The 13,638-nt window shown below is 45.5% G+C and overlaps 1 protein-coding gene across 2 annotated transcripts in view; it reads left to right on the top strand.

Annotated features, from left to right (window-relative positions):
- The first annotated feature begins 8,310 nt into the window (after positions 1 to 8,310).
- Positions 8,311 to 13,638, top strand: part of ADAM12 (ADAM metallopeptidase domain 12) — a 189,187-nt gene continuing 183,859 nt past the window's right edge. For both annotated transcript variants that reach the window (XM_072870992.1, XM_072870990.1), the window contains exon 1: positions 8,311 to 8,606. In XM_072870992.1, the coding sequence (XP_072727093.1) occupies positions 8,489 to 8,606 (118 nt within the window). In that variant the 5' untranslated portion in view covers positions 8,311 to 8,488. The remainder of the gene's footprint in view (positions 8,607 to 13,638) is intronic.

The raw sequence follows: 13,638 nt of genomic DNA, 5'->3' as shown, positions 1-13,638 counted from the left end.
AGCTACTGCAGGTCTGCAACTGGCTTGAGAAATTGCCAGTAGAAAACGGCAAAGACCCTTCTGAAACCATTTGAGCTTCATCTTCTTGCTCCGGCCGTCTGTTAATGCACCATCTAATGTGCTCTTGCAGCTCTTGAAGTTGTGCTTGAAGAACGGGGAGACTTCCATTTTTATTTTATGTTTTGTGCTTTTTTAGAACTTTTTGTTGCCTAAAGTAAGTGAGCACTTTGTATCCCCTTCTGGGGTGATGTGAGGAAAGTTAATAAAGATCGTGACCAAAAGGTGGTCATGGGAATGGTGTCCAGTCTGAACTTGGACTAATCAGAAGATTACCTGGTAACGGTGTCTGAAAGAAAGGTCCCTCAGCAATAATTTTAGTGAATTGTAATATATAACTGTGGCCAGGGATTTAAAAAAAAGAAATTCAGGACAGAAGTCTGTTTTTGTAAATGGGTTGCCCTCTGAAATTGTGTCACTGCAGAAGGAGGCAGGGAGATAGGCTAGAGACGGACATGTGCCATGATTTGGGGAAGAAATGATGAGGAAAGGACAGTGCTCTCCTCCACAGATAAATAACGGGCTGGATGCACGGTGCAGGCGCCTGAGGACTGCCCAGCCAGGGCGGCTGGACCCACTGCCCTCCATGACAGTAACGCAGCATAGTTTGAATATCCCCCCATGGCAGCGGTGTGGTCTTCAACAGCACTGCAGTGATGTCAGGGAAAGGGAATTACCACCGTATTCTACACTGCCGATTTATAGAGAAATAAACCAGTGCTCAAATACTATATCCACATTAGTTCTTCGTGACTAATGTTGTTACAATGAATACCAGAGGAATTAGTAATGAATACCCACTTACTGTAAAGTGTCGCCAAATATATACTTAACTTGTAATGCTACTGGGAGCACATATATAATTTTTGTGTTTGTTATTATGTAAAAATATAACTTTGAGGGCTCATTGGTCTAAATTTAATTATGTAATGGCATAAGTTAAACTGCATGAAAGATAGATAATTATGGGCTGACTGTTCTATCTAATACTATTAGCTGATGTTACAAAACCAACATTTTACTTCTATTTGCTTTAGTTTTGAGAGGTTTCACTTGCTGTTTTTGTGACCCAAAGCAAATGAAAGTTTTGCAACAGAATCTAACAATCAGAAAATGCCTATAATAAAAGAAGCTCTGTTTCACTCTTCCTTTCATGAATAATAAGAGATTAAGACCTAATTGATTTCATTCTCCCGTGATGTATACCACAGTACTTTTTAATTACTTCTCTCAAATTTCCCATTAGGAGTATTTATTTTTCTTAAAAAAACCCCCAAAATATGCTGTCCTCCTAATTTACTGTCTCAGCGTTTATGATGATGGATGTTGCATTGTTTTGTGGTTTGCAGAGGGCTAGACAGGAATGTTAAAAATATATGACTTCATAATTTTTAGTCTGAGTTGAATACTGTCCTCTTGTGAGACATGTAAAAATTTGTGGGTTTTTTTCTTTCTTTTGTTTTCAGGGAGACATTGAAATTTGTAGCAACAGATCAAAGTGCTTATTCTCAATGTCTGGTCTGAAGTAAAAAAAAACATATTTAATGGGCTATTTGTCATATTTAAAGGGATTTTAGCACAGGAAAACTTCTTGCCATGCTCTCAGAAATGTCCTGTCTGGTATAAGGATCCTGCTGGAGAATCGTCACTTCTCAGAATGAGTACTGAAATTAGTAGGAAAGCTTAAAATGATGTTTCTTCCACCATGGAAAAATAAGGATCTATTCAGGTGGTCTGAAAAATAAGGAGATATTCAGGTCCTCAGGGAGAGGACATAGGATGTCCAGAACATAGGCCCAAATTACTCTGGTTTGGACATTTTCAGGATTTTTCTGTAGCAGAAAAACCTTGGTGCGTCTTCCTACGTGGCAGCATTTCCTTCTCACTACGGTAAAGAGGGGTTGATCAACAGCGGAGCACCAAGTGGGAAGCGAGCGCAAACTTTTTTTTTTTAATTTTGCGGAATATCGATTCCTGTCCGGTAGCATTAACCAAGCTGGTGTGCCGGGGGTCCTGGCTGTGCACTGCAAGGGAGAGCGGGGGTCATCAGTTACTGCAATAGGTTTGAGTCAGAAAATGGCAGCACCAGAATGAAAAGTGGAGTTTTAGGGCTGCGCAAACATGCTGAAGAAGGTTGTTTATCTAGTTATTTATTTATTATTTATGAAGGTAAGTATTTAGTCATGTGCTATCACAACAGAAGAAAGTTTCACTAGCATGGCTTTTTCCTTTTCCTGGAGAAACGTCAATGGCTAATTTGGTGTAAGGTGAAGCTGGGAGCCGAGCCCTCTATCCCCTGGGATGTTGAGGCCGTCGGGTCAGGGTGCTGGGGGCTGCAGGGGTGCCCCAAGGCGGGGAGGGTGCCCCAAGGCGGGGAGGGTGCCCCAAGGGAGGCTCAGCTGTGGGGTGGGGGCACGGGAGGCTCAGCCGCCGGTGGTGGCTGTGCTCGTGGAGAGCTCTGTGTTTGCATGACTGAGGGTTTATGCTGCAGGAAAAAAATGTAACTAGGGACTGTGTGAGGTTTGGGTTTTTGTGTTTTAACTGCCGAAGAATTTAGGGGGTTGCTGTTGTTGTTGTTAAGGTCCTGTATCCTTGGAGCGGTGGGTTTCTTTGTTTGCTCTTGCTTGAGCTCCTCTTGGCTTTTTCACCCTTGGCCCTGTTACAGCAGGCTGCAACAGTCTGTGTAGTTTCCCTATAAAGCAGTATATAGAGCTTAATCAGCATTAAAGCAGAGCTTACTCCCCTGCTTTGTTAGAGGAAAGGAGCTGTTTTCCAAAATGATGTTGCAGTGGAGGGGTAGGATGAACTGGGCTGAGCAAGCAGGGGGAGAGGAGTGTGATGAGCATGTACCATTCGCCACCAGCCCTGATATTCCTCTTCCATGTAGAAATTATAATGATTGTCCAAACACGGCTTAATGGAAGGGGCTTGCTCTCTCAGATTACATTTTATCCTTGAGACAGATTAAAAATACTGCGTCTCATTTATTAAATGTATAAATAACTTCAGGATGGCTGCGCCAGTTTTACTCATATTTTAATATAATGTTACAACGCTTTCTCATTCAAACAAGGTAGGGGGTGGTTTAGTTTCTTCTCTATCAAAAAAAAGGTATCTAGAAATATTCAGTTTGGGGGTTCTGCAATCCATGATAAAATTAATTCAGGATTATACCCTGTTGATGGGCTGTAGCGGTTCAAGGCTCTCTACAAGTACAAAGGACTGTGTTATTTCAAATAGCTCATGGGTACATCTCAGAAAGAAACAGTCTCCACTCAACAAAACCCCAACTTTATAAGCGTGTCCCTTGCAACAAGGGAGAAACTGAGTAAATCCTTGGTCCTCAAATGAAGTCAGGAGAAGCCTATCCCTGTGATTACACTCAGCTCTGTTGAAACTCATGGGGCACCAGCTTGGTGCCGGGAGCCCATCGACTTGGACAAACAGACGGACCACGGCCTCGTGGCCGGCGGAGGGGAGACGCGAGACCTGGCTGCAGCGAGGCGCTGACTGCTTTGCTCTCTGCTTACTGCGCCCAGCCGCACTGGCAAATTCAAAGCTTCAAGGCAGAAATGTCAGATGAATTTGACATTATGGTACCTGTAGGACAGGAAGAAAAAAAAGGTCATAACCAAAGCAGGGAGCGGCAAGAGGAGTGGAGGGGCAGGTAGGAATATATTTATTGATAACAGAAGGGTAAGATTGCTGAGCTTGCACTGCGTTTCATGGGCTTAACAACCTGGTTCAGCCTCCCAGTGCTGCTCAGGACAGCATACCGGTTCAGCAAGGCGTGCTGGAGTGCACGCCGGTAAAGATACGGGGGATGGAAACTTGCCCTCATAGACTAGGAAAGCTATAGAATGCAACTTCTCTCAAGTATGCGCAGTAAACAATATTTACAGCCAGTATTTTATTTCAGTGTGCAGAGCTGATGGATGCTATTCTCGGGAGCTTGCTATTTTATGTCTGAATGTTGTGACAGAGGTCTATAGCAAAGCTCTGTGGCTAAAGGTCACACTGTATTATGCTATATCTATGCCTGTTAATTATAGAGGACTGTAATCTGCCACTGCAGTCACAATTCAGCAGGATCTTGATTTTGCAGAGAGTTAATGAAGTGAGGGAGGACTGGAGACACAAAGTCTCAGCAGCTGGCTAGGGGACACACAGATTTCAAAGGGAAAAGCTTTTTTGTTTTGTTTTGTTTACTCTAAGAAGCAAAAACTTGAGCCTGGAGGCCCCAAAACTGTAGATCCCTGTAGCTAAGCCCAGACAAATCTTCATGCATTTTGGCACATATGGAATAAAAGGACTTGGATTTCTGGATAATACTTGATGCTGTGATTACGGTGAGGTTTCCTGAATATCCAAAAGGAGATCACGGCTGACCTGGGAAGATGTGAGAGCAGTGTTACAGCGGTGTTTTCTCTCCACCAGAACCTCTTCTCTTGAAATTCTTTAACTATCTGAGGTGGTTTATCCTCTCTTCGTTTAACTCAGTCTGTAATGCAGGGATGCAGTTCCTGCTCTAGCAGAGAAGGGTAGCAGACATAGCTTTCCTTTTCCTTTTCCTTTCCTTTTCCTGTACTCCATACCCTATAGCACACCATAATCCACCTCCCAAGTGCCATATAGTTTGTTACAGTGCCTTCCATGTAATGTCACGAAAGCATACAGTATTGTAGTCTGGAGGTTTTGGACTTAATGTATGTTCTGTCTGCTCCTTTTTTTTTTTCCCTGTTGTCTCCATCAGTCACTAATTCCTTCTTAAAACTCCTCTTCTTTAACCAAGGGGAAACTAATGGAAGTTGATGTTTCCCTCAGTGCATCCTCCTTCTTTCTGGTGTCTGTACTAATCCATATGTTATGCTTGTTTCCAGGTAAGTTATTCCACATTAGTCTCTTCCATATTGCTCTCTTCTGAATTGACCTTTTCAGTGCCATGTGAACTAAAGCTCCTGCATGAATTAGGAATTTGATAACCAGAGTCCAAGCCAACTGCCTGTATTGTCACACAGTCAAATATTAACTGTTAAAAATCTCGAGTGCTCTTTACAGCAAATGGTTTTCATATGTAAATGCAAACTGAAAGTTAAGCTACTTCAACCTGACCTATTAAAGTGACACAGTGACACAAGTCAGAGGCAGGTATGAGAGCTGGAGAGAAAAGGACGCGTAGCTGTAGCCCCGCTTCGTGAATGACAAGAGGTAACGATTAATGCAGGACACATTCCTGAGCACCCTGTAAGCAGTACCAATTCTCAGTGTCCTGCTGATAGAGGCGTGTTAAATGTTCCCAAACCGCTTCTCGGGGAAGTGGGGGTGATGCAGTTGAAAGACGTGCCTGAAGAGGGGTCCTGATAGCATCTCAGGGACCCTTGTCACTTCATTCCTTGGTCTTTCCTCTAGCCACAGGCGACCCACAGCCGCAGGGTGAGATATTTCATCCACACATCTCTAAGTACAGAGATGCTACAGCAGTAGGATCTGTGCTCTTCAGTTTGTAGCTAGTGGCTGGCTCGCTCTTCTTGCGGAGCAGAGGCTGAGGCTTAAAGCTGAGTGCAAACCAAGCTACCGGCATATGCCACCCTCTGTCAATAGTAATAGAGAAGAAATAGCAATGTGTTAGGTTTCCCTTTCCCAAGAAGATAAAAATAAGGAGCAAAAAGACTATTTAGCTGTTCATATGCTGTTTCTATTGCGGGATAGCCCTAAACTAGCACAGAGTAGAGTGCATGCTTTGGAAAGAAAAGCTACTCATGGTTGAAGTAAAGAAAAACTGAATACGTAGAGTAAGGAAGATAAGGAGGACAAACATGGAGGGCAGGGGGGAAGCATAAAGAAGCAGTAGCAAAAGATACAAAGGTAAAGAAAACCGCAGAAGCAGTGAGACACCTCCACACAACCCCCCAACCCCCTTCCCCTGACAGTGCGAAAGAACAAAGCTGGGAAGGATGGATGGAGAGCCATCGCCCGCGGGAATAACCTGGAGAATCGGGATTGTGGCCCCCTTTAAAGCAGCTACACAACCTGGATGCAATTTTCATTTCCTGCAGGGAAACTCAGCCTTGTTCTTCTGAAGTGGATAAACCAAGCCTCGTAAAACTAATTGTGGGAGGTGGTTTGACATGAGAAATTAAAAGTCAAGCGTTGGCCTCGCTCATGCACATGGTAGTGAAGCAGGGGCACTTCAGATTAACTTCGCTTTTCCTTCAGTTTTTTTTTTCCAGGAGAGTTTTGAAACTGCTGTTAAATTGTACCGTTGTTCTCCAGAGCCAGAGGTAACCGTAATTCAGTAGCATTCCTACGTGGATGTCGTTAATAAAATATTTGGGGCTCTTTTGTGACAAACTATCAATTTATCAACTTCAAACCCATAAAATTAGTGTGGTAAAATGCAAGTGTTCCTTTCTGGTTAAGTTTTGGGGGAGGAGGAGGAACTCTGATAATATCTAGTTCATTCATGCCAGTGAATCACCAAGATATAATTGGCTCCACATTCTCCATTAGCAAATATTGTTACTCAAAATAAAAAACCTACCATTTAAGTGAAAAGCCATGTGGGATTACCAAAACTCTATTTAGAAGTCTTTAGTTCCCTTGACTGATTTTTTTTAATGGTGAAAATACCTTCAAAGAATAAAAATGTCTACACGGCTTTTATGGTGGCCTTCTACAAATGAATCGTCTGTTTTAATTTTAACATTTTTAACCAATGTGCTGTGTGGAGCACGTATGTCCTTAATGAGATAGTCGATAGAGTTCATTAGTTTATATTTTAAGGGATGAAAAGCTGCTGACTATAGCTGCTAAAATGTAATTGATAATGGGTGAGTAGGGAAAATTTAGCATTTGGGTATTTAAAGCTACACATAGGATTATCCCTGACTGCTCGCAAGGATAGGGGTTTCCTGGGAAGGGGCATGATAAAGAAAAGGTGTGCTGCTGAGGTGAGATTTGAAGGGTAACTGTAGAAGGAGTTCAAAATTCAGAGCAACTGGAGGTGAGTCCATGGGTCTTGGTTTGGGTGGAGAGGTAAGGAGAAAAAACGTACTTTTTAACTGTGAAGAAAAGCAGCTGATAAGAGGCCTTTCTGCACATGCTTCATGATCCCAGCTCTTTTCCAGGTTTATTTGTGCCGAGATGACCTGACATTACCACTGTTATCCTGGGGATGTGACTGTCCCCGCGGCAGTTCAGAGACGCTCTCAACTGCACGAAGCGGGCATGGTTCAGGGCTCCAGCTTGGGAACGGCAGCATTTTGCACCCATGGAGTTTCTGCTGGCTCATTTATCCTCTGAGCTGGGGAAAGGCGTCATCCGGATCACCGCGAATAGTTACCAGCCTCTGCTCCAGAAGAGACCCAAATCCGTACTTCCAAAATCAATTTTTTTAAGTGGGATTGCACGGTGGTGTGCCTGCCGCTGTACAGACACACGTTAGGCCAGTTTTGCCACTGTTTAATGCACCGGGAACATGGGGCCAATCTGCAGAATTAAGTATCAATATCCAAACGGTGAGATTTGGGAAGAATCTTAATAAATTAAATATAAAACTGCACAATAAAAGTCTGTGAGGATTTACAGGATTAGGTTCCTTCTTCCTACTGCTCTACAGCATTCTGCGCAACATGTGGGCATTACATGTACTTTGGTGGTACGTTACGGAATAGATAATCTGTATTTGGTTATTCTCCCAGACAGTCAGTAATAATCATTTGAATGAGAAAGATTTTAAAAAATGCATCTGGCAACTCTGTGGGTGTGTTGGTTTTTGTTTTTTTTTCTTTTTATAAAAACACAATATAAAATAAGTCGGAGGCACCAGAAACAACTCCGAAATAATTATGAAACCAATAAATAATCCCTCAGCTCTAACGTATGCAGATGACTTTCCAGAGGAAGCAGCCAGGGCTGCGTGTGCAGCAGAAATGGGGAAACCTTGGCAGGCGGGGGGACCGAGCGGCTGCGGGGGCCGGGGGGACCCCAGAGCCCCCCCAGCCCTGCGCGGTGCTCGGCGCTGCCTGCGCGGCGGCGGGCGGTAGGACCCCGCGGAGGGGCGGCCGCGGAGCTCATTTGTTCCATGGTGAGGAGCGCGGTGAGCGCAAGCCAGCACGGACATTTACTGCAACGGTCAACAGAATTTTCCTTGCCAAAAAAAAAAAAAACCAAAACCCAACAGCCTCAAACCTCTTTAAAAAGAAAAAAAAAAAAAACCCAAACAACTTTTTTTTTTTTTTTCTTTCCCCTAAGAAAGCAGAGCCCAACTCATCAGCAGCTCATGCAGGAGCAGGAGGGGTTTTGGAGTTAACTGCATGCAGGAAATCTCTCACATCCTGAGTCCCAGCTCGCTCCTCTCTGTAACTGTATATTATGGTGCTGCTCTCCAGCCCCAGCTGATGAAAGTTTGTCTCCCTCAGTCTGGGCTAAGATGTCAAAGCGTCTCCATGCAGAGCAGCAGCGCTTCCCTCCTCCGCACCCCCCAGCCCAGATTTCCATGCTGCTGCTGAGCCTCAGCTGGCTCTTTCTAGCATCACCCAGAGCTCAAGGTAAGTTAGCGATATATCGCTCTATATTCTTCTGAAACACTTCCTCGCCCCACACTCCATTTTAAGGGGACAAGCAACAGAGAAATGACTCGAACAACGTGCGCGCCCCAGCAGCCCTCGGCTGCGCGGGGGCCGCTTCCCCCGGGCGCTCCCGGCGCGGATTTTGCGCTTCTCCCCGCGCTCCCCCCGGCCCCCCCGCTCCGCTCCGCGCTGCGGGGAAGGGAGGCGGGGGGGCGGGCAGCGCCGGCGTCCCGGCCCCGTTCCCGGCCCCGGCCGCGGCCGCGGTCCCGGCCGGAGAGGCGCGGAGCCGCGCCGGCCTGGGGCCGCGTAACTCCCGCTCCGCTGCGCGCCCTGAGGACTTCCAAGCCCTTCCCGGAAAAACGCCGCTTCGCAGCCCCCAGCGCCGGCGGCGGCCCTGCCCCTGGGTGGGGGGCTGGCCCCGGGGGGGTTCCCCGCGAGTCCCCGCCGCGGCAGGCACGGCCCGGGGAGCAGTTATCCCCTCAGGGTCCCCCGCAAACAGCCACCCGCGGGCTGGGGCTGGGTTCGGGGTTTGGGAGTATTGTCAGAGTTCAGACTCTTGTTTCCAGCCGGGAAGAATTGCCTGAAAAAGCCAAATACTGATGGTAAAAGCGTCCCTGGCTGGGTAAAAGTTTACTCGCCGCTATGTTCATTCAAAGTGAGCACAAGTCAGGGATCGGTGGCTTCAGTTGTAAAGGTTTGGCAGCACTGGCTCTGGGCTGTCGGCGTTACAGATGGGGGAACAGCCTAGAAAAAGTGACTTGTCTCTTTGTACGGCAAGCCTGCGGCTTATTCAGGAATAATCACTGCAGGGCCCGGGCCCTGTCCTCTTCATTAAGCAGCAGCTGACAATGCATATTTTATGTGAGAGAGGAAGGGAGATTCTCTTGTTTAAATGTATGTAACAGCGCTGAAGAGCGTGTGTGTCCCAATGTGTTACTACAAACTCTTGTCTTGGGTCTTTTTTTCATTGTAACTTTAAACTTTGTAAATGTTTGCTTGTCTCCAAATTTATGCGCAGCGACTTTCACTGGGACTTGGGCTCTGGACTTGCTAAGAGAAAGACAGAGATATACTTTTATCATGTTAGCCAGCACATTGAAATCCTAGGGTAGACAGAGCAAGTTGTTGCATTTAATTGAGCACCTAGGATTTATGTTAATGAATTAACAGGAGTTGAAGCTTTGCTTTGCCTTTGTCGGGGTCTTAATTTCTCTTTGTCAACATTTGTATTGACACCAAATCAGCACATTGGGGATAAAGGCTGCAGAAATTCTCAGGTACATGAGGAGAAATAGGTCCCCAGTTCCCCCGTGGCTGTTCCCTTTGCATGGGTCGAGGGTGGGTTGGTTTGGGTGGAGGCAGCACGTACCCCTTTTCTGAGCGTGGGAGCCACGGTGGCTGGCCAGGCCCCTCCGTGTTTTGGAGGTGCGCTAGGACAGAGGGTAAACTTGACTACACATCCAGGAAAGTGTGAGATAAGATGCTTCAAGCATGCACGTATGACAGAAACGAAGAAATGACTATACCTCAGAGAAGTGGTCCCTACAATAAAATAAGAGGGCAAACTGTAGGTGACAGATCTAGCATACAGATGAGAGAGCAGAATGGTAAGTGGGGGTGGAAATCCTGTTACATGTGTTTGGGGATTCCCTAAGAGCCAAGCTGAAGCTCTAAGGTTACGTTTGCACTGATAAGTTAAGCTCCTTGTAAAGTTTGTGTCAGCTGCTCATCTTTATGGTGCCCATCTTTAGATGTCTAAGCTTGAGCAACAGCAGTGCTTGCTGACCCTGGCAGCTCAGCTGGATTTTGGGTTTGCCTTGCTACATCTTTCCTACTCCTCTTCTTTCCGTAACACGTCTATAACTTGCTCTTTTGCATCTGCAGCCAGTGTGCTCAGCGAACATCCTCTCCTTTAATTCCTTTTTTTTTCCTGTGGAAGTAGAGAACAGCTTTAGCTTTGCCAGAGCATGTGCTGCTTTCTTGGTCACAGAGGTGCTGAAAGTTACAGCCGCGTGCTTCTAGACCCAGCGAAGCTGCCGGTGACAGCAAGTCCTCTTAGCTGTGCTGGCACGCATCTCGACCGGGCATTCTGAAGCTTTGCAGCTTCTACCTCAGCTGGCTTTACTGCTGCGACTGCTCTGGGCCCGGTGTTAGTGATTTGAGGTGCTGCCAGGACAGCCTAATTTTTACATAAATGCATGCATAGTGATTAAGACAGAAGTTTTAGTTACGAAATGCCTTGAAAACTACTTTTGAAATGTGGCAATAGGCATACATAATGTGGGACTGCCCTAGTAACAACTCTAATATTAAATTATCAGGTTATGAGCTAGACAACTTAAGTAGCCTTGCCACTCACTTTTAGTTTCCTTTCCAATTTTTATGGTTTTGCAGTTGCCTTTTCCAGTTTTTACTATTGCTAGCTCTTGGTTGCTGGCTAAAGGACCTCATGGATAAAAAGGAAAGCTAACTGAAGTACCAGCCTCAACAAAGCAAAATTAGCTTTGCTGTCCTGGTGGAGGATAATATCTAGTAGGATAAGAGCTAAGCTTATAGATTTAGTCAAATGCCTTCAGATCTACATGTGTATAAGCTTTCTGCAGAGTCAAGGCCTTCCTGTATCTGCAGGGCAGACAGTGGAAGCGATGGCGTATAAAGGTAAACTCCAAATTAGTGTGTGTGCGTAAACTCTTAAATCTCTTTGGGATATTAGGTGTTAGTTGGAAGAACAGTGGAAAAATGAAAATCCTAAAATTGCAGTCAAAAATTCTTTACCTTCAATTAAAATAACTTTCTGTCAGGTTTTATTTTTGTTACTGATTGCAACTGCATTGTCTGAAATGGAAATAAATTACAGAAGGAGAAATCTTTCCTTGTCTCTCGCTTTAAACCCGATCTCTCCAACACACTCTGTGTTTTAGAGCTCACTTTCAAACACTGTCTTCTTTCAGACTGTTCCAGTGTTTGTGGCAGATATTTATGGTCTGTGTATATTCACGTTCTTGTCTGACGATTATCCCTATCAGGTCCCCTGCAGATAGCCTGGCATGAGCTGTCACTGTCCATGGGGCTCCGCAGATCCATGCCAAAATACACCAGCTGAGGATATTATGCCCACTCTTCAAATCACGTTCGCATCGTTAACTCTGCGGCTCGCTGGGGAGCTGCCGGGTTGTTCGCTGGTGTTTTGTGGAGCAAAATTCACATCTCTTGCTTTCCTTGAGATTTTTGGAAAGGTCTCCATCCAGCCACAAAGAGCATCCTCGAAGTAATGATTGACAGGCTATGCTTTGGGCTGCTTGTCATCCTGCTCGCAGTGCAGAGACTTCCCCGGTGGCACTTTTCTAAGGACACGTGAGTGACTGCAGCAGATCAGGGCTGTGTTTATCTGTTACTTCCACTCAGGCTGTCAGCTGCTGCCGATGCTATTGATCATGAAATTGTTTTAAAAAGGCTGAATTCATGTGAAGGTTTATTTGGTCCTTCACCAGCCTTGTTCAGACCTCGCATATCCTAATCCTGACAGATTTATCACTAGCGGTCCCTATGTTTCTAACATATCTCACGTTGCCAGTGCAAATTGTCCAAGGAGTCCAGCTGGGCTTCATTTTATTAGTATTCATGTGCATCCTTTTGGGCAGTACCGTTTGCACTCCAGGGCTGCGGTGTTGCATGCGAATGGCGAGCAGCAAGCTCCGTTTGCCAGGCGGGCAGCAGGATCCGGCCAGCGCGGGGCGGCGGAGCAGCCCGCACGTGCGTGTCCAGGCGGTTTTAACAGCCCAGCTTCTTCTGGGGTGCTGCCAAGCCTCCTGTCCCACACTGACTTTTGGAGACTGCGTCTTTGAGGGCTGATGGGGTGGGTTTTGTCTTGACTTTTGCTGTGAGAGCTGTTGTAAACCCAGAAGCGACATTTCCGTGGTGTCCGCGATTAGGTCTGAAATACTGTTACATTTACATGGCCAGGCTCTGCTACACCAGCAGGCTCCCCCAGCTCTGCATCTCACACAGCATCCAGTCCTGCTTAGGATGCCAGGCCCTTCATCCTATTCATATTGGAGGGATTTTTTTATTTAATCCCTTTTTCTGATGGCTTTTTTTCCTCTACAAGTTCTTGTGTTTCACTCTACATCATCTCAGATTTTGCTCTTCGTATTGCATGCACATTGTACTTGCATTTCAAGTAGCTTTTCAGATTACTCCTAGGACAAAAGCACATAATCTCCAAAATTTCATAGTACTAAAGGCCTAAATCACACCTGCAGAGGCTTCTCCTAGGCCCTGCTGAGTCTCCAGGGCAAATATATGACAAACTAAACTTAAAAGCTGTGGCTTGAGTAAGTCTGTTAGAGGGTTGCAGTTGATTCTTGATAGGACAGTGCAGTCCAAAAGGACAATCCCTTTTGTTTCTGGCTAACACAGAGCAAAGTGCTTCAATTGCATTAAATTTTTATCTTTTTGAGAGGAGGATCACACTAAATGGAAAAGGTATTGATTCTTAGGAGACCCCTGCTCCAGGATGTTGACCCTTCTCCTTTTAGCATCACGTAAGAGTGTGAGACTACGTTGATATCTAGTGTGAAGTTGGCATCGGTGTTTCAGAAAGTGACTTGATCAACTGCATGATCTAATCAGAAATGCTGACTCCACTGTTAAATAACCTCATGTTGTATCATTAATTTTTTACACTCCATGTAAGTGAGTTTTCTGCTTTCCATGACTTGGAGCTAGGATGAGAAACATTTGGTAGATTGGGGGTGGGGGGTTATCCATTCACAAGGTCAACATGACGAAACCATTGATTAGATGAACACATTCTTTCTTGTCCAAAATATATGATCTAATAAGGCAAGAAGTGAAATGTTTCATGGCCTGTTAACCACGCTGGATAATACACAGCAAGGCATAAAAAGCTGGATGCAGAATTTGGCACCAAAGAATCTATAACTAGTTGTCATGGTTTAACCCCAGCTGGCACTAAGCCCCACGCTCCCCCCCGGTGGGATGGGGGAGA

Source organism: Ciconia boyciana, chromosome 8 (genome assembly GCF_034638445.1).
Source record: "Ciconia boyciana chromosome 8, ASM3463844v1, whole genome shotgun sequence".
In the NCBI taxonomy this organism is placed as follows: Eukaryota; Metazoa; Chordata; class Aves; order Ciconiiformes; family Ciconiidae; genus Ciconia; species Ciconia boyciana.
This window is presented reverse-complemented; position numbering and strand designations above follow the sequence as displayed.